At 40.2% G+C, this 21,060-nt stretch overlaps 1 protein-coding gene across 1 annotated transcript in view; it reads right to left on the bottom strand.

Annotated features, from left to right (window-relative positions):
- DLEC1 (DLEC1 cilia and flagella associated protein) overlaps positions 1 to 20,625 on the bottom strand; it is a 42,043-nt gene extending 21,418 nt beyond the window's left edge. Inside the window, exons 1-20 of the mRNA XM_075492298.1 lie at positions 20,593 to 20,625; positions 19,291 to 19,431; positions 17,473 to 17,629; positions 16,986 to 17,096; positions 15,683 to 15,876; positions 15,188 to 15,408; positions 14,867 to 14,948; positions 14,388 to 14,475; positions 13,407 to 13,580; positions 12,483 to 12,619; positions 11,478 to 11,570; positions 10,193 to 10,283; positions 9,093 to 9,255; positions 7,122 to 7,314; positions 5,700 to 5,758; positions 4,979 to 5,153; positions 3,058 to 3,151; positions 2,693 to 2,823; positions 2,224 to 2,382; positions 223 to 362 (exon numbers count right to left, since the gene is read on the bottom strand). Of these exons, the coding sequence (XP_075348413.1) occupies positions 223 to 362; positions 2,224 to 2,382; positions 2,693 to 2,823; positions 3,058 to 3,151; positions 4,979 to 5,153; positions 5,700 to 5,758; positions 7,122 to 7,314; positions 9,093 to 9,255; positions 10,193 to 10,283; positions 11,478 to 11,570; positions 12,483 to 12,619; positions 13,407 to 13,580; positions 14,388 to 14,475; positions 14,867 to 14,948; positions 15,188 to 15,408; positions 15,683 to 15,876; positions 16,986 to 17,096; positions 17,473 to 17,629; positions 19,291 to 19,431; positions 20,593 to 20,625 (2,636 nt within the window). The remainder of the gene's footprint in view (positions 1 to 222; positions 363 to 2,223; positions 2,383 to 2,692; positions 2,824 to 3,057; positions 3,152 to 4,978; positions 5,154 to 5,699; positions 5,759 to 7,121; positions 7,315 to 9,092; positions 9,256 to 10,192; positions 10,284 to 11,477; positions 11,571 to 12,482; positions 12,620 to 13,406; positions 13,581 to 14,387; positions 14,476 to 14,866; positions 14,949 to 15,187; positions 15,409 to 15,682; positions 15,877 to 16,985; positions 17,097 to 17,472; positions 17,630 to 19,290; positions 19,432 to 20,592) is intronic.
- Between the last annotated feature and the right edge of the window lie 435 nt (positions 20,626 to 21,060).

Below are 21,060 nucleotides of genomic sequence, written 5' to 3'. Positions count from 1 at the left end.
TATCGTTAATGAAATGTGCTAGACATACAACAGCATGCTGGAAAGAATGATGATTATGTTTATTTAGCAATATTAGTGATTGGATAGTTCATTGATAGGTTACACAACCCCACTCTGAGTTCCTGCTACATATTTTTGTTTTAGGAGATAAAAATACCTAAAGTGAAAATCGCATGTGAATCTCAGGAAAAAACAAAGCAGAATGCCACTTTTCCCCCTTACCTTCCTTCTCCATTTTCTACCTCTAATTCTAATACTGTCTGGAGACGCTGGCACAGCAATGACGTGAACTGAACTGACACACTGCATATACCCAAAGGAGGTATTTCTCCAGCAGATGGTTGAATGGTAAAGGGAGACACCTAGGAGAGGAGAGAGGAAACAGGAATTTTTTTGATGCCTGCAAAGCAAGGGTAAAATGCAGAAGCCACACAATCTGATTAGGAACTTGCATGTGTCTAGCTTTTCCTCAGAGATGTCCTTTCTCTCTGCCCCTGGCGTCCCACCTGGGTTGATTTCAGTAAGCACAGTGCTAGCTTTGTGAAAACCTGGCTAGACAAGGAGGCAGGACTTTGCTTCTATGGGGACAGCTAATAAAAACGCAATGACCTAAGAGAGGTAGTCAGAGCCAAGGGCATAACGGGGATGCCTGTGCTTGGAGGGAGGGGGAATGTGAAGGAGAAGCAGTCAGAAGCAGTAGCAGTGTCTCCTCCCAAGTGGAGGGGCTGAGCAAGGTGCCACAAGGTGGGGAGATTCTTGGGCAGAAGGTGGAGAACGGAGGGCTGAAGGAGTGGAAACAGAAAGAGCACCAGTGTGGGGTGGGGGCTGGAGAGGTTCAGGAAAGGAAAGGGGTAGCTCTTATCCAGGAGGAATGGAGCACTTGATCTATGATCTTCACTGGGATATGAATGGGCTCTGGGATGACAAATTCAAGAGATTAAGTCTAAAATCTCTCTGGAGTTCTCGGAATTGTTGGGAATGGCAGGAGACAAAGGAGTAACAGTCAGAAGTAAGGGCTTGAGGGCTGTGAGGACAGGGTCTCCTCCAGGGCACCCCTATCCCTAATCAGGCACTTCTGATTATAATTGTTCTGGGGGAAAAGGGATAGACATACACACAACCCCCACACCCACCCCTGTTCTGCAAGGCTGCCATAACCACCACTCATAAATCTTTTCTTTTTGCCATCAACTTTCATTCAAAGTTGGTGAGATATCTAGATGATATGTAGAAAAGAAAACAAAGCTCAAGAACTCATGGGGATACAGTACAATCGCAGGCTTCCATCTCCTGATGGTCAATGGAAAGTTCCTGCTTAACAAGCTCCTCTCCCCGTTGCAAAACTGACAGTCTGTCCAGAAAAAGAGAACATCTGAACAGCGTTTAGACTAATTTTGCCATGAAACAAGTGAACTCAATTCCTTGCATGCGTAATTACGTAAAGATCCCTACAGGTAGAATTTGGCCTTTCCTTACAACAAAAAACACTTACCCCGGACTCTGGATTTCCTCACTTTAATGCATAACACCAAGGAGAAATCTAGCTACAAAGCCCACTTTGTGCCACAAATAATCAAAATAAGTGGTTTACCTTTTTTTTTTTTTTAATTTTAGGAATATGTGATGGTCTGCAGATAGCAGCTCTCACTCAATTCTTTGCCACCAGTATTGCCTCCAAGTTGCTTTAGTTATTTCACATGAAATGGTGGAATGAGCTCTGAAGACAAAGACTGGAATGGACTGCATTTGACCCATCATCAGCCTAGATAATACTAAACAACAGTTTTAGTATTCATTGTGGTAAGAAGTCATTTTGGGAGACACCTGCGTGTTTCAAAGCTATGGTTTAAAGCCAAAAGGCCCAATTCAGTAGGTGCTGAGATTCTTGGCTGAGATGCTGATGTGGGTGTGTGGGATGAGTGTTTAGCAGCCTCAGTTCTGATAAAGTCTTGCCCCCTTATTTAGATCAGCAGCAGATGAAACCACTGTCATACAGGAAACACTCCATGTCTCTTTGGATCAGGCTGGCAGGGGATTTGTAATAAATGGAAATAGAGAAAAATTGCAAAGAAGCATTTAATCTCAAAAGAACTTGTGCACAACCAGTTTAATAAGAAATCACCAAAATTAGAACTTTTGATATCTGGAATGAATATTACAACTCCTAAGCATAAGGAAGAAATAGCTAAAGAGAGAGCATAGCCAGCTATAGCAGTGACTTACCTCTTCATTCCTTTCAGCTAGACAAACCTGGCTTTCTTGCATTCTCCATTGTGCTGGCAGCTGACACAGATTTTTAATCTCAAAGGTCCTTAACACGCTCTCACCCTGCTTAATCAAACCTAACCAGAGTGATGGAACATCAATACAAAGAAGTGGACCCTAGGACACCAGGAAACAGATGTCAGAATGGACACTTCTGCCAAAACTGCCTAATTAAGAAGCATACATTAGCTAAGATTAATGTTCATTTTCACAGAGAACAGCAGAAAGAAAATGCATTGTGTGTAATACAGAAAAAATCTTACTGTCATGGGAGTATCAACATTGACTCAATAGTTACTAGACAGCAAAAATACCTCCTGTTTGTAACTGCTTTAGATTTTACAGGCCTTTAAGAGGCAAAAAGCTTTATATGGACAACAGCCAGGCCCCACAGCTAGTCATCCCACAACACTGAACTGTTCCTTACTTTAAAAGCAGCCTCAACATGCAGTACAACTGGCTCTGGACAGTGTTCAATTTTACACTGGAGGTTACGGCTGATGCACCCAGGTTTGCTTCCAGTAATTGTCAGTTCAAATTCACAGCATTTATTCATATCTAGAAAAGAAAAATTCAGGGTCCTGTCTCACCATTTTGCAAAGAAACCACCTACTGCAAGCCTGTTACTGTAACTCCTGGAACCAGACTAAGTCTCCTGCTGGCTCCAGTGAGCTGGGGATCAGGTCTTGCTTTGCAGCTTGCATTACAGTGCTCTGTAACTTTTCTCTTCCGCTCGTACCAATTTAAATATTTCTGCCATTAACTGATGCTTGCAAGTCACAGAAACTTTACCTATGACGCCAGTATGAGGTTCAACTTCCATGATGTCACAGGCAATGATTTTCTCCCACGTGTACTTGATCAATGATTTGCTGTTATTCCACATCTAAAACAATTAAAATCAATGAGACAATTAATGCACTTTAAGCTTTCATAGCAACAAGCCAATTTGCTGAGAGTACTGATGCACTGCAGACTAGGTATTGCAAGTCTTACATCACATACTTTGCAAACTCTAACAATATCCTGGTCACCACTAAACATTATGACCTACTAATATACCTTGAATCTAGCTACAACCTACTGTATCTTCACCTGAATCTTGAAATAAACTGAGCACGGTAAGAGCGAAAGGCACAGAGCTTCAACTAACTTCTGACTCGAACAGTACTAACCCAGTGCCATGCACTAACTACTGTTATTTTCATGATAATGCTGTGTCCTCCCTTTCTTTTCTCCTCTGTGATGTAAAACAAAGACAAGAAGAAGTGGGATTCACCTGACTGGATTTCAGGTGTCTGCAAATTAGATGCAAGAGCTACATCTGACCTCAGCTCCTAGGATTCTCTTTAGTGAAAATAAAGCCAACTAGAGAGCGCTGGGAGCAATTCCTCTGACCTATTTTAGCCTATAGGATGAGATTAATCACCCCGTGGATGCTGCCCATGAGATCTCCGAGGACTGTAAGGAAAGCTTAGCCCAGGTAGCTCAGATGTGGAGATCTACGCTGAAAGCACTATATTGAATCCGATTATATAAGCACTATATTTAACACAGTGGCTATCTTCACACAGGTGAAGGTGTTTTCTGAAACTTGAAGAAAAATCTATTAACCATTCTTTTGAAGAACATTATCATATTTGAAGCCTTTAAAACTTTCTCTCCATTTTTCAAAAATGTAACAGACCTTCTATAGGTAAACTTCAAATCTTTGAGAGCAGCTTTTTCTTTTGCCAAAGGATCTGTTTGTGAGGGAGATGTAAGCTCTTGAAATCTTTGGCCTGCTCTTCAGATCTATTCAGACATTATTTCTTAATTACAGCAAATAACTTTGCTCTCTGAAGCACAATTATCTCTAAGCATAGTTCAAATTCTTACCTTTTTAAGACTAAAAAACCAATTGGAAACTGTGAGGAATATCATTATATTATCCGTAAGTGACTTAATTACCTATACCACACATGTAGTTATGCTGGATTACCGGAAAGTATGAAATGGCTGTCTTAAGTTGAAAAAGAACTTCTAGGATGAGAAAGCATAAAACGAAACACTGATTAGCAGTATCTTTAAAAAAAAATGGGAAGACCATTAACTGGGAAATGTCTTCCTGCCTGGCTCTTGCTAACAGACCTATTTTTCCCAAGTGAGTCTAAGATCAAAAGGATCCTGATCTATACTGAAGAGGACGCTGAGTGAGTGGACAAATCACAGCAGCAGTCTGTCCCATAGTGGTCAAACAGAAATTATCAGAACCTGCAGGAAAGAATAAGGTCTAGTAAGATGCAGCATATGTGACTTTTGTAGATCTTCTGTGCTTGCTGTAGTACTTTGCATGAACAGTGCCTCTGTTATGAAGTAATTTAATCATCCATTGGCTATTCCTCCAACTGGAAAACTTTTACACTATAGGAGTGACAAAGTGATAAGCAACAGGTTAGTGACCCAGAAAAATATTTAGAAGGGTAAAACTCTGTGGTATCAAACTTGAGAGATGAAAAAAGAACAAAGCCTGATGCCTGGAGTGTAGGGCTAAGGAGGCTTGCTAGGGCATTTCAGTACCCCTGGATTTTCAGACCCTCCTGGAGTCACGGCCTCCTTTAAAAATATTTAAGAAAAACTAAAATAACATGGATTGTCTGATATCTTCTAATAACACGTACGACATCTAGTGACTCAAAGCACATGATAACAATGAAGTCAAAAGCAAACAAACCTTAAATGTTTTTCTGACATTTACACCAATAAAATTTTCTCCAGGGATGATAATGGCGTATGGTTCCAGAAGAAGATGAAATGGTTCTGTTGATCCTTTAACTTCTATTTCCAGTGTTATTACATCCTCTGCCTTGTATTCTGGGATGTTTTGAAGGATCCTCTCTTTTACTGAACTTTGGGAGAAAATATGGTAGAATTATAAAGCATCTTAAACTGGTGTTTAAACTGGATCCCATCTGTTAACTGCCAGATCAAAACTGAAAATCATCAAAAGTTTCTCAACTACAGACTGCTCGTGTGCAGTTAGCTCAGGCTGGGGACAATTAAAAACTGGAAAAATTACAGTAGTTCTTTAATGTACTCTAGTCGTCTCAGTCTGTTCACAAACAAGTATGTAAGTCATAGACTGCTGTGACAAACAGTAATAACAGGAAAACCTGTTGGAAATCTCAGCAGAAAGCTGGGAAATGAACAGACAAAATGATAGTATTATGTTTTCCCAAGAGAGGTGCAGCCTTAGCTAGGGCTAAGGAATGTGTTCAGACCTGAGGGAAGCTCACAGAGACGCTCTTTGTATCACTATTAGTTGTGCAGATAAAATCCTTTATAATTGTCAGTCCATCATCACCAGAAAGATGAAGAATCCCAGTAACTTAATGTAATAGCATAGCTAAAATGTGGCTACACATCTTACCGGGAAATACTGTTTCTCAGCTTACCAAGGTGATTCTGGGATGTCCCTCAGTACCATCTGAATCACACTGTGATAATTCTTCAGCTACACACATGAAGAAGGAGAGAATTTTAATGTCAAGTAATCAGTTATGTTGAGGATTAAAAAAAAAATGAAAAAGTGGTTTACATTTAAAGGATGAACAATCATCATCGGAGTACTAAGCTCTGATAAACAATATTGAAACTTTAGAGTTACTAAAAGAAAACATGTTTGACTGCAAAATATTAAGCCAGATTCTGATCTCATGGTGTATGGTTCCAAGAAAAATACTCATTTTTGACATGCCTGTTATTATTTCCCTAGTATATTGCATACTACACACAAGCATCTGCAAAGGCTCCCCAAATTAAGATCAGTACTGCTGTACTAACTTAAAGTTTCTTCTAACTGCTCCAGGGTATTTGCTTAATTGACCATCAATCTGATTTTGAGTAAGAAACAGTGCTTTTCTGTCGTGGGAAAAGAGTATATTCTAACGGGGAAAAAAAAAGGAAACACAGAAGCAGGCCTTAAATTTGAAGGGCTTTGAGAAAGATTCATTTGTTTGTAGAGGGATATTAATTTAAGTGTATATGTTAATTCAATATATTTTTGTTAACAAATTAAAATCTTTAAAACATCATTCATATATTTTTCTTTTAACTAATTAAAGTATTTTAAAAACCCAGGTAGTTTCTCTTCCGTACTTATTTGAGGTATTGCTATGTCTGTCAATCACTACAGCATAGGATATTCCCACTCTTGGGCTTACTTTGGATCAAGTTTCTTTAAATACAGTGAGCTCATGCTCCTTATTTACACGGACAGCAGAGCAGAAACTAAGACAACAGTCACTGGTACAGCTGCATTCAAACATCATTGCACCCCTCTTTACCCACAGCTGCGTACCATCATTTCTCTGCCAAAGGCTACTACTACCCCCTTAATTTACCATACAGCTGTTCACAGGACCCATTTCAGCCCAAGAAAGCTATCGTTGGAAACAGTTTAAATAATCACTGTTTGCTAATCAAACTTGTTTAGGCTGCAGTAGGTATGGGGCACATCCCCAAAGCAGCTCACTCAGCAGATGGGAAGGGTCAGGAGATCGTGGAGGAGCTGGTAATGTGAGAGTGGTAACTTTACCAGCCAGCACAGCTGCGGCTATGAGGATGTGTCCACAGTTTCAGTGTAAAATTAATTGTGTCCAATCAGTATCAAAAAAGACATGAGATCAGAAACTGTCTCATAGTTTGCAGTCAAAACATGTTTTCTTTTAGTAACTTTCTACATTTTGAACACTGTTTATCAGAGCATAGTACCAGCTAATTAAATTTAATTCAGAAAGCTGCACAGCAAGGATTTTATGACTTGCATAAAAATACACAGCTGGAGTTTGTAGATAGGAAGGATTCATGAGCCATACCTCCTGTGGAGTGTAAGTGAGAATAAACTCATGATCAGCATGGGGAAGCAAAACTCCCTGCTCAGGATTTAGGGAGAAGGCTGACTCTGTGTCTCGATTGTATTTGAGCTTCATGAAGTCTGCAATTTCTTCTGGTATTAATGGTTTCAGATTAGGCTTCATTATCTGCCAGTAGAAAGGAAGTTCTATGTGGCTGCAAAGAGATCAATAAACAACAAAGAGCTATGATTAAAAAAATCAGATATTTTTGAGCAAAATATTGGGAGAAAATTTTCAGTGCCTTTTTCCATGTAGGGAATTTCTCTCCTTAAAAATTACAGGGGTTACACTTACCAGTCTTTGTGAGCTACAAAGCTGATGAGGCAGCACAGAGTCAGAGTATATAAATTGTACAAAGAACATGCTAATATATGAAAGTAAATTATATAAATGTGCAAGATATGTTAACACTTTCTTGCCTTACTTAACTTTTCATGTAATGCAACTTTTAGGGAACTCTACAATTCTTCTTTCAAGAATCTGAGATCAACAGGACAACTCCTGCTGGTATCAGTATGTTTGCATTGGATCACTGCTGATGATCTACACAACATCCTGAATTTGATCCAAGTGCAAGCTGTGGTCTTTAACATATCAAGAAACACATGGGCTCCAGCTAAGATTATAGCAATGGCTCTGCAACATTCTTTGTAATCCAGAAAAGGTTGCTTAACTGGGTTGCTTCAGCAGAAGTGTATTCCATGGAATGTGTTCATGGGTTTTAAAATCTTGTTCATACTGACCTCAAAAACTTTGCCTTACTAAGGGGAGGAAGGACACTGGAATTTGAAAGTGTGTATCAATGACATAAAACTGAACATGTACAATTTCTTGTATCACTTTCTATAGCAGTAGAAAGTTTTCTCTCTTCTGCTTCTGTGGAGTTCAGTCTCAGCCTGTCCAGCTTTGTTTCATACAAATGCTGACACCAGGTGTGCAGGGACTGCTGTCATGATTATAACACAGAGAAAATGTGGAAATTAGCATAGTCACATCCTTTGTCAGTTTACAGTATCCAGTTCACTGAATCACACTTTCTATACCCAAACAGCATTCTGTTCTGGCATTATGCACGTGTGGTTTCCAGGCCACAAAACAAACTTCCAGAAATTCACTGTAGCAAATAGCAATTACATGAATGTATCTAAAACCAGCACTGACCTCCTCACTGCTTTGATGGTCTGCAGCCTCTACTGCAGTCATGCACATTAGTGTACTTCTATTATTGTCCAACTGATTTTGATCAAAATCAGGATTCCACTATGTTCAGTACAATGTAATTGCACATAGGGACATATTCCTTGACTTCAAATAGAGTTTATATTTAAATCTATTAGGACTCAGTAGTAGGAATCATTGGAAAGTTTTAATACGAGCTGGTTACGTTGGGCTCCTGTTTTAATCAGTGGAGATCCAGTGGAGTCCAGGATACATTATGTCTTGTTCTGTGGGAGATGTCTACAGTCAGAATTGCATCCTTAAAAGCATCTATTTCCCTGCACTATGAAAGGAAAAGAGTATAGGGTGCTTAGCTCAGTTGCACAAGTATACATTGTAGACATGTAAAGTTAGATAAATCCCATGTGGATGACCCTGTTAAATATTTCCTGCAACCATCCATATTTATTAATCTTTTGCAGTTGTAGATTTATCTATACTGAGGCAAATATATTGACCTTGGCAGTGTATGAATGAAATGGCATGGCTAAGGGTTGCCATAATGTTTGATCTATATATAATGTTCCTGCTCTTACAAGCATATCCTTGAACCTTAATTACTAAACAAGGGAGCAAAAAGAAGCAAGGCTTCTGCACAAATTTTATCAAGTGCATGAAGGTTTCTCCATCTTGAGAGAGCATGGTATCACAAATGAGATCCCTACCAGTATGTTTGGAATGCAGAGCATTACTCTATTAATAGTAGCTACGTACGTAGAGTTTCTTATAACCAATTTCTTCTCCTCGGTGGTGTGTGGGTTTTGAGGGTCAAATCGTATGAGATGCTGTGCTGTTACATCAGTAACTTCACCAGGTTCAGGTTTGCTTTCTCCACCCGTGACAAACAAAAGCTCCAGAGCTATCAGCTGTCCAAGCCCTTGAAGAAATAAGTAGGTATTACTGTTTACCATCTGGCTATTAACATTGTTCATATTACTTATTAACAGCAAATGCCAGCAATGGCCATTACTGATTATATCTGGTGTTTCCTCAAATTTCAGAACTCCAATGTGTTAATTCTACAGTATTTTCCTGATGTTCTTTGTTCATCAACATGTATCAATAGAGATCTTCTCTTCATGAATTTAACAGATTTGGATTTCAGGGCCACAACCTCAGCTCCCTGACATCAGCATCGTTTCACTGAAGTGAGCAGAATGTTTGCAATGGTTGATAATGTGGCTCCCAGATGTTTTGAGCAGTATATCAAAATAAAAATAAGCAGCAAACACACTATTAAAAAATTTCCAAAGGAAATACTTGTAATAAAGTGATTAAATAGACTGCAAGTCAAGCCTAATGTTATAGCACTCACATTACATGACAAGCACTAACATCTACAAGAATTTCAACTGGTTTCATTAGCTTATCCAAAGACTGCCTATCTCCCCTGAACACCCAAATCCAAGATGTGCCCCAAATTTGCTTCCCATCCAAAGGTATTTCTGCCCTGTTAAAGCTGATGTTTTATAGTTTGTCATGTTATCTTATTGATACAAAAGCCTAAGAAATTAATTGCACCTGACTACAGGTGTTCTTTTCTGCTACTTGATGACATCTTACATTTGGAGTTTTGGCTACAGTAGGTTAAGAGCTCAGTGCTTTCTGATCCCCTGTATTTCATGCACTGGGATGGAGTAGTAATAATATTAATAATAAAAATGCTTCACATTTAACACCATCAGCGGACAAAGTATTTGCTTAATTCAGTGACATAAAATCTTACCATCACTTCAAGCCATCAACCACCACCCACATTATTTGAATATCTATAGTGTTAGAAACATGATCTCTGAAAAGTGTTAGAAACAAACCTGTGACTGTAACATCATTGACTTGGCAATTGTCACAAACAATGGTGTATGTTTGCTGTGAGACTTCTGGAAAAGAAGGGAAAAACACTACCTGAAAGAGAGAAGTGGAACAGCAATGTCTGTAACTGATTTCTCTCCAGGAAGTACTAAATTTCAGTTCGTAAATGTTGACTAAAGGATAGTTCTAGGGATTAGTAATTAAACCTTACATTTGCAAGAAGCAGACAGTGTCACATTCCGTTAATACAGACCAGAAAGAAATAGGTGTTTTCTGGGTCACAAAACTTACATGTGTGTATGTGGATGGTCACCAGGGGCTGCCTTTGTAGTCACTGGAGATGTGGGCAGTCTACTGGGTTAGTTGTATGAATTGCACCCTCAGAATCGAATCTGCCCTCAGTCACTTACTGAGCAACGCCACCGCTGCCTGTCAAGCTACAACAGTGTGAGCTGCTGTGTGCCTTCCCCAAGCTCCACCTCAACACAAATGGTTCAGGGGCCAAAACCTTTGGCTGTATAATGTGCATCACGGTTATTCTACCTCTTATCCATTACCACCTGCAAACCCAACCCATGCTAAATCCATCTCCTCTTTCTCTCCCACATGTGCCTGGCCCTGCTGAAGCAATGCACCTGGGGAGACATAAAGGAGGAGAAACGTTTCTCCTTCATCCACACCTGCCTGACTCATTCCTCTTATCAACAGCCAGGAGGTACTGGAGAAAGGAAGAGCTGGAGGCTAGCCATACTCTCCATATCACTCTTCCTCTCCCCATAGTGATGCTATAATAAAACGTGGCCCACATCAGAGAAAGCAGTGGTAGCAAGCAGTAATGCACAGCTACTGCAGGATCTTTTTCAGGAAAGAGCACAGCATAAGTGAAGGATCTGTACCTGCTGCTCTACAATGAATAATTTTTTTCCCAAAATATCCTTTTTTTCCAAGGAAGCTCAGAGAGGAAATGATTCTTGGACCTGATGCCCCAGCTGGAGTGAAATAAAGACTCCTGTGTTCTCAGATTCCTGTTTTCTCTAACAGGATTCTTTGTGTGGGGAAAATCTGACTGGTCTTTGAGTGGCTAAGCAAGACTTGGAAGTTGCAATGAAAGACTCTCCAGTAAGACTCACAATTGCAATTCTTCCAGCATAATTGCACAGAAGGATTTGAGCATTTTTGCTCACACAAACCCAAATTCGCAAGGTCCAGCCAAGATCTTCTAAAATGATCTTGTTTGCTAATGTATCTGGTAAAGTACAAATACTTCCTACAGCAGTTGGTACTAACCTCTACTGTTGTACTCTGCCCTGGAGCTAGCTCAAAAACAGCAGGATGGATCCAAAAAGGGTCTTGTATCACAAAACCAACAGTGGCAACAGCCTAAATCATTAAAAAAGAAGGAAAAAAAGAAAGATTAATAAATTAAATTGATCAGGTTGTTCTTAAAGTACAGGGTTACCTAAAACAGGCAGTATACTACAACAACATTGTTCTACCTCTTACTGTAATTTTTTTCACACATCTCAAAAGTATGCAGCTTATGTATATGGCCTAATTAGAAGAAATGCTCCATGCTTTATAATTACTTTAGTGAAAGCAGGAGGGAAGGTGCTGCCTCCAAAGAAAAACAATAGTGTCAGGAGCCCTAATATTCATGTTCACAGAACAGCTATGCTGGAGCATACAAGTTCTGTCTGTTTCTCCATGCTTACAACTCACTTTGAGTTGGAACTGTAAAGCGTTTCAGGAGGGACAACCTGGCAAATCAGCAGTCCCATTAGCCTTTTCTCCAGCACATAAAATGCCAATCTACCAGGCACATCTTATCTTCTTTGTCTCTATCACTTAGACCCTGTTTTGTGATGGAAAGCTAAAGACAGAGCAGTACTGCAGTGGACTGCTAGGGTCTACAGGTGCAGCAAGGTCAGTAAGTGGTATCTCTGGTGGGGAAGGGGAGCAAATTAGCTAGAACTGATTGCATTTCTATTTGCTTTAAGGGTAAGATTAAAGTTCAAGCCAGTTGTCCTTTCCCTGATCTATGCCTGAGTTTAACTCACCACTGAACAAGACAACTTCTTCCAGAGGCAAGCCAGAGCACAAGGAGTAGGTAGGGACATCCAGGGAGACTGGGCTCGAGGATAAATGTGAATCCTTGAGGGAATGGAACAATATAGATGGCCCTAGCAAGGCCTTATGACTTCTGTGCTAATATACCATGATTAAAGGTTAAAGGTCTTCATGTCGGGGCATCTATACCATACCATGTCCAGTATTTCCCTTCTAATCACTCACCCTGAAATTAGGAGGTGGCCAGGCTTTCTTTGGCATTATACAGAACTTCCCAGTGCTAAATCCTTCATTTCTGCACAAAATCATCGTTACTTTTATTCCTCCAACAAGGCAGGAACCACAGTCTATAATGTGAGGCACTGCAATGAGTAACACAGAAAATCAGACTACTCAGACAGTGAAGGCTAGCAGCTAGCAAAGCCAGTTCTTAAATAACTTGTTAAAGACAACATTACTGCATATGAATACGCTAGGTGCGGCGATCCTTAAAAGCCTTAAATTGTTTCCATTTGAAAGTTGCACAGTATGGGGCGCATATTTCTACATTCATCTTACGTTTTGTTGGTGCTTCCTACTTAAAGACTCCATTGAATGATGACAAAAAGTAAGATGATTTTTAAAAAAGCTCAGTATAACAGGAAAGGTGAATTTACAAAAATATCAAAGCAAGTTTCTGCAAAAGTAATCCTGGTTGTTACAGTTGAGGCTAGATATCTGAGAGGTGAATCCTGCAGATGTTATATCCATATATAATTAATGTAACATTCCATGAATATTAATAGCATCAAATATTTATAACTAAATCGTAGTTCCTCAATATTTAGGATGGGTAGTTACAGTTAGTAGTTCAGGAATCGACAAGACACAAACCTAGAAAAGTGGCTCCTGCTCACTCCTCTAATACAGTGAAAAAAAATGAGCTTGATGTGGCAAGAACAAATAATTGAGGAAAAAATTTGGCAGGATTACATTTTAATAACTAATAAATCTATTATGAGTGAAAATGAGATAGATATCAAAATGTAGAAAATGCACTGCCAAGTTTGTCTGCATTTGTTTTGTGACATAAAGTTGGAGATAGTCAAATGAAATAAAAAACCAAGTCCATTTAACTTTAGAGAAACTTAAGAGTTGGACATTACTAACATGTTAATACTGGAGGTGGTCTTTTAGCTTGGATCGGGATCAGAAGAGGTTCTGATACTTGAGTCTCCACTAATATACAATCTTCATAATCTCCTAGATATTCAGGAATAAATTGGACTCTGTACTGGCATGTCATCCCAGGAGCAATCAGTCCTCCCTTTCCTGGAAATTTTCCTTGGAAAAAAAAATGCAGGGAATTAAAAAAATTAAAACCTCCCAAAGTTGGCATACGTATTTATAATCACATCTCTCTCTGGAAAGGTGCCTGTGAACTCTCCCCATTTATTGCCTCAGTCAAGCTGATAAAAACAAATGACCACAAAAGGCCTGCCAGTGTAATCTGTGTATGTGCATATCTTCCACTGAACTCAAAGAAGATTTTTTGTCTGAAATATGCTTCTCATAACTACAGAAAACAGGGTGAGGAGAAACCCAGAGATGTTACCCAGTCTTCCTCTGCCACAAGACAACAAGGTTTACATGGGGGCATCTTACTTCTAAATATTCCTGCAATGTTGTGACTCAAATACCACAATCTCCTTAGGCAATCTATCCCAGTGCCTGGCTATTCTACTATAGGAAAGATGTTTTTCTTAACTCTCCTCTAACCTAATCTTCCTTGCTGCAACTGAAGTATGTTATTTCTTGCTCTCTCTCCTTAATGATTTCAGTTGAAACTACATCTGTTCCTAGATGAATTTTGGATAAGACTCAATCTAGGTATTCCATGGATACATTTCAATCTAACTTCAAACACTTTAATGTTAGTTAGTCTTCTTGAATTCCTCATTAGACCATTTGAATCTGCTTATGAGTTGCATGTGAATGGTCCTAGAGACATAAGTCAACCTTCAGTTTCTAAAGAACTGAGCACTATGGATAGCAGAACCAAACAGAATGTCTCTGAAAAATCTTTGTTCAAGCAGATAAATTAGATCTCTTATGTGTTAACATCTTAAAGGCAGCAAAAAGAACCCTTACCTGGCCCAATGGCAAATGCTGAAGTAGTGGGGGGGATAAGTCTTACATGATGACATGTTGAAGTGATGTTCTGCAGCTCTATAGTCATCTTCATTTAAAAAGAAAATAAAACACCCCATTGTATTTATCACCACTCGTTATAATGTTTGCAGTTCCCTAGTACTCTACTAGTAGTAACTAATTTATTATCACGAGCAGCCTAAAAATCTGTTTATTCAATAAAGGCTGAATCAGATACTACCAAAACGAAGCGGAGACTGAAAAGGGTCCATTTTAGTTTTCATTAGTTAGCGTGTCAGTGGCACGTGTGAAAGAGTATCTCTAAGGAAGCTAAAGGGTCATTAATTCAATATAAAGAAGAAACTCAGACTTTTGTTAAACTGCAGAAAGCCAAAAGATTTGGTGAAATATGTAATCATGGCAGGGCATAATGCTTCTCAATGGTAGAATTAACTCTCTACAAAGAAGTAAGTTCTCACCTCATAAACCTGGCCAACTTCATAATCAGAAAACAAAACAGTAGGTGGATTGGCAAGAAACACAGGAACAAATGAGGTATCACTGAAAGATAAAAAAAAGGAGACATTATCTTACTGCCTAGTTCTTTAAATACTGATAAAATGAGAAATTGCAAAAGGTATCCCTTAGCAAAAACAAAATGTCATACAGACATACTTCGTTTCCTAAGAGACTATACAGACATTTAGCTCAAAATATCTACATGTAAATCCACAGTAATTCTACAGTGGAGCTCTCTGTGTGCTCCAGCTCAGAATCAAGAAACTGTATATACTGCATACCCTTTATTATCTTCTGCTTTTCTTCTGGCTATCATTTGTTCCACCTTTTCTTGAGAAATGACAAGAGATTTGCCTCCATGAAGAGCATTTGGTGGGAAAAAGCGGGGGTTCTTCAAGTAATTCTGCCTTTTCTCAAGTTTGGCAAGGTAAGCACACTCACTTTCTCCCTGTGCTTTGCACTTACTATCTTTCCAGGCTAGCTTCTGTGAGGCATTAGTTTTCTTTGAAAAACAAAGAGATCGTGGTACAAAATTAAACACGGCAGTTGTGAGGATGATGAAAAAGGTATCTGAAAGGTATCTGTACATGTCTAATTAAAGCTATACAGCATCGAAAATGCATATAGAAATATTGTATTTCTCTTTTCTTAACAGATCAAATAAAACAAGTACTGGAGCCAAACCAACAATGCACTGATATTCACCCTTTGTTACAGGAACAGCAATCGGCCCTACAGTTCTGACAGACTAGAACAAATAAATCTGTAAAATGTACCTTACTTGTCTTTTTAGTCTGGTGGCTAGAGTGTGGAGTTGAAGGCAGAGTTAATGTGCATAAAGACACATTTGGCAGACTACCAGATATTTTCTGTAGATGTGCAGTCCCTGCAGGCATCTGGTCCTGTGAGCCTGAAGAAACATGCTGTTTAAAACTAAATGTCTCTCTGATGTAGCCAGGTTGTGATTTTCCTGCAATTCAAAGAAAAATATAATTCTATAAGAGAAAAGCATGAATTATAAGTGTTTATTCTATGCATAGGTATATTAATTTATTTTAGTCTTTTTGATGGTAAAAATACACTTTAAATTCTCTGGAATTCATTTGCATTTATAGTTTATTTTGCACAATGAAGCATAGTGCTTCAATAAGAAAGCTTTTAGAAATACTAATTAAACAAGCTATACACAAATAAAATTATATTACTCTCAGAAAGCTATGTTAATCTTACAAGTGAGTGGGATTTAAAATGTCTTGTTCGGTTTACAAAAACATCTATATGATGGACTTACGACAGTCAGAAAACTAACATAAACAGGATGTATCATCTAGTCCCATGTTCCTATAGTTAGACAACAAAATTGCCACCTCAGAGGAAACTCTGAGATGTTAGATTTTTGGCTTTGTTTGGAATAACAATGGACACACCCCCCACCCCCGAATCTTGGAATTTGTAACTAAATTGATTACTCTGAAATGTTCGTTTTGACTTGACTGAAAAATTTCATTTTAATGATACTAAAACCTTTACCTTGGCTCACACATGAGTAAAAGAAGTAAAGAAGTCTTGTTATTGTCCAAAAGATTTTTCTTACTGATATTCATTTGCAAATTAAACTGATATATTTCCAGAACTGGAAAATTTTAAACCCAACATAAAGAATACAATTTCATTGCACTGAAAATAGTTTTTACTTTAATGTAACCACTTCTCTTCTCTGTATACAAGATGTAGTTGCAGCTTTGTGCTAATGAAATTGCATAGAGGCAGAGCAGTTATAATTAATATAGTTTTTGTGTCAGATGTAAAGAACTGTAAACAAATGTGCAACCACCATTAAATTTCATATTTAAGCACATTTAAACTCAATAATCCATTAATTCCAGAGGAAGAGAATTTTTAATTTATGAATTTTATTTTGACAATGTCCCTATAGTGGAATTTTATGCTTGTAATACTAGAGTCCCTTCTGCTTTGGCAGAAAACTATAAAAATATACTCAGATCTGCTACATCCTCCAATGCTTCAATTCTTACAGTGTTCTAAAAAGCCTAAATTATTCTCTGCTTTAAAAGTTACCTTTTGGTGCTCTAGTAACAGGTAATTTATCAGTGATGTAATCATCAGGGCAGGTTAAATGATTTTTTCTGAGAAGTTCATTATCCACAATCCACCTAAAAGAAGATGCCACTGCAACAGTAAAACAAAACAAAACAAAAGAACAATTAAATAAATGCAAAAGCTTAGCCCCTTATTTAACCTTTGTTCATTGCTGCTATATATCAAGGTGTGTATGTTTGTAATAAAGCTAGGTGGTAAGCCATTAATTGCAAAATTAATAGCTTGAAAATGACCTGGTTGTTTAGTTTCTTACAGTGTTAAACAGGTGTTACTCTACTTGAATCTCTGCACAAAAATCCTTCAAAGTTGCTCTATTGATGTAAAACCAAACTAAAAGCTCACCGAGTCCACTGTCAGTCCTACCAGTGATTCAGACAAATGTTGCATTGATTTCCAGGTACCATAAGCATGTACTGGGGAGAGACAGTATTTCCAGAATCCTCACCTGATGGCAATCCCATTTTGTGGAAATCTTCCCCCGCATCTGCCTTCAGCATGTTTAGGGCTCTTTCTTCTTCAGCTTTTGCTTGGTCCTGGGCCTGAATGATGTTCACTTCTACTCTGTCAGCTTCTGTCAATCGGCACTTATATTCAGCAAGAAGCTGTCACGGGCATGGGTGAATGTAGAGAAATTAGTCTGATTTGAGCTTTCACAAATTATTAAAGACCTCCTTGCAGGTAAATGTTTTCTATTTGCCTTTGAGAGGTAAATAGAGACAGCCTGGTAAAACATCATTACTTTACAAGCATAAACTGGCCTGCTAAAATGCCGTCATTCCTATCATTTAACTTGCACTGGGTAAGAAGCACTACCCAAGAAAAATGTGTGAAAGATGAGGACACTCTCTCAGGACAAGAGAAATGTCTGTTTTTTACCTTCTGTGGGACAGTAGCACTGTATTTTGCCTAGAAGGTAGGATTAAATTTAAAGTTAATGCTCCCTCCTAGTTACTAGGAAGATTTCTAAAACTTCAAAATATCCCAATAGTGATACTTCACTTCTCCTGACATATTTTGGATGACTCTGCCCAGTGTGGTAAGTGCTTTACAAGCACAACTCAAAAAGAAAAATCCTGCCTCAAAGAGGTATCAATGTAAGTTAAAGAGAGAATATAGCAGAGGCACAGAGACATACAAGACCAACACCAAAAGAAAGTGATTGGTCTCAACAGTATCTGTAGCTTAACTGAGCTTTCTGTAGAACTTTTATGTAACAAGGTTTAATTTTTTGGCTCATTTAATAGAATTAAATAATTCATTTAATAGAATTAAATAGTTCCATTTAATTTTTTAAATAGAAAGGGTAGGATGCATCTCAGCTAAAATGAGACGCTTCCTCCTGTCCTGCCCATTCTGGGATCCTTCCACTGTCACTGGAACAGGATATGATCCCACCCCATGCCAAAGTTGCTACCTAAAATGGATCACATGGATTGTGCCCTAAAAGTGCCTGGTTTGGTGTTTTTTTTTTCCTTTTTCTGATGATATAGAAAGCCTTGGGTGGCTAGTTACAGGCTATGTTACATACATGTTACAGGCATGTACTGTCAGTTGAAATGAACCTTACCCAAGCAGAAGTACTCCCATTTATTACTCAGAACATACTATGTCCACCAATATATTCATACATGATTCAAAAGACATACAAAACTTTAGATTTTTCATGTCTCATAACCTTTGAAGAGGATATGATGACACAAAATAGAAAAAATACCTGTTGCTCAAAGTCATCCAGCAATAGCCTCTACTTTTATACACTGACAATAGCTATCAGAGCAATGATTAATACAAGTATTTTGCATTTCTACTGTTGATTTCATCCAAGATTCCCAAACAGTGTTGCAAATGCTAATGGATTACATGTCATAGCACACCACTAAGGCAAGCATATATAAATAATATTTGCAGCATCTGGTTTCAAAATGCAGCACATGAGAATACTTTATTGCAAGATAAAGTCTAGTACACTGACCAGCAGTTACAGGGAGAAGTTATCAGCCAGTAGAATAGGCATTTAAAGGGATACTGATTTTACTCTGTCGGAAAAGCTGTTCAGAGCTGAGAATATCATGAAGGAGCATGTGGTGAATATTAATTTATATGAAAGGTTCTGTGGGAAACTGCTCAAGTAAATTTCCATTAAAATGTCAGTTCTAGGATCCCTCCCTGCCTTTTTATTTTATTTTACGGAAGATCTAGAAATTACGAAGTAGCAATGAAAGCTGAACAGAGCTCTAAACTCTGACTTGGTTTTGACTTGTACCTTCTGTAACTCTTCCATAAAAGTCTCATGATAAACATCGTCTGCTCCTCGGGACTCGATCCAGTTTCTCTCCACGTCCACGCCGTTAACATCTCCAGTGTACAGGTCCTCAAAGGTGCTAGCCAGCAAGTGGGAGATGTCCTGAGGAAAGAAAATGAGGATGTTAGTGCTTATGGCCTGAGACAGGATCAGAGGACACCCCAGGGCGAGACTCGAGGGCGCATGCAAACGGCTGGAATTAGCGAACCGAGGATGAAAAGTGGGGGAAAAGGGCTGGGAAAGGTACCCAGGAAGGACCCCAAAAGGGGACACGCTGTGTGTGTGCATGTGAACACTGAGGTGTGGAGGCACGTATGCAAGTATGCGCATGTGTACGTGTGTGTACACAAGGTTGTGCACGCACGCAGACGGTGTGTCTGTGCTGGCTGTACGTGGAGGTGATGGTGGTGGACACGCTTCTCTGTGTGCACACAGCATGTGCGTGTGCCACGGTTTACGCAGGGGTGTGTGTGTACAGGGTATATGTGTCTGTGCCAGGCTTTGTGCAGGGTGTGTTTGTGTGTCCCAGGGTGCAGGTAGGGGGGGTGTGCCTGTGCACAGGGGTGTGCATGTGTGTGAGGCTGTTTGCAGGGGGCTGTGTGTCTGTCTGTGTGTCTGTGTGTCTGTGTGTGCCTGTGCACAGGGGTGTGCATGTGTGTGAGGCTGTTTGCAGGGGCTGTGTGTCTGTCTGTGTGTCTGTGTGTGCCTGTGCGCAGGGGTGTGCATGTGTGTGAGGCTGTTTGCAGGGGCTGTGTGTCTGTCTGTGTGTCTGTGTGTGCCTGTGCGCAGGGGTGTGCATGTGTGTGAGGCTGTTTGCAGGGGGCTGTGTGTCTGTCTGTGTGTCTGTGTGTGCCTGTGCACAGGGGTGTGCATGTGTGTGAGGCTGTTTGCAGGGGGCTGTGTGTCTGTCTGTGTGTCTGTGTGTGCCTGTGCGCAGGGGTGTGCATGTGTGTGAGGCTGTTTGCAGGGGCTGTGTGTCTGTCTGTGTGTCTGTCTGTGTGTGCCTGTGCACAGGGGTGTGCATGTGTGTGAGGCTGTTTGCAGGGGGCTGTGTGTCTGTCTGTGTGTCTGTGTGTGCCTGTGCACAGGGGTGTGCATGTGTGTGAGGCTGTTTGCAGGGGCTGTGTGCCGGGCTGTGTGCCTGTCTGTGTGTCGGTGTGTGCCTGTGGGCAGGGGTGTGCCTGTGTGTGAGGCTGTTTGCAGGGGCTGTGTGCCTGTGCAGAGGGGTGTATGTGCCCGTGCGGCCCAGCCCCGCTGCGTTACCTGAGTGCCGGCGGAGAGGCTGCGCTCAGCCATGCTAAGCCCGGCGCTGGGGTCGCCCCGGCCGGCCCCTCGGCCTCCGCCGCAGCCCGGCCGCTCCGCCGTTGCTGAGCGACCGTGTGGGCGGGAAGGGTGAGGCGGCCGGGCGGGGGAGCCGGCCCGGGGGCGGAGTGGAGGCACGGTGGGGCTGAGCTCCGTCCGAGGCCACCCCGGAGCGGGATAACGGGGGCAGCCCCCCCACCTCCCTTCCCGGGCTTCCTCACCCCTCACACAACCCCTCGCCGCCTACCCGCCGCCATGCCATTTTACTAGCGCTCTTGGAGGGCTGAGGGCGGCACCCCATGTCTCTGAGGCTCGTACATTTTTTTCTGCCCTGCCTCTGTCAAAATTGGTATTTTGTGCTCTTTTAAAGCAGCGGAGCTGTATAAATTAATAAGAGACGAAATAAAATGTTGACTTGCGACTTTTGAG

The sequence above is a fragment of the Mycteria americana genome, chromosome 2 (assembly GCF_035582795.1).
Source record: "Mycteria americana isolate JAX WOST 10 ecotype Jacksonville Zoo and Gardens chromosome 2, USCA_MyAme_1.0, whole genome shotgun sequence".
In the NCBI taxonomy this organism is placed as follows: Eukaryota; Metazoa; Chordata; class Aves; order Ciconiiformes; family Ciconiidae; genus Mycteria; species Mycteria americana.
Note: the sequence above shows the minus strand (reverse complement) of the source record. Positions and strands in the feature narration are given on the sequence as shown.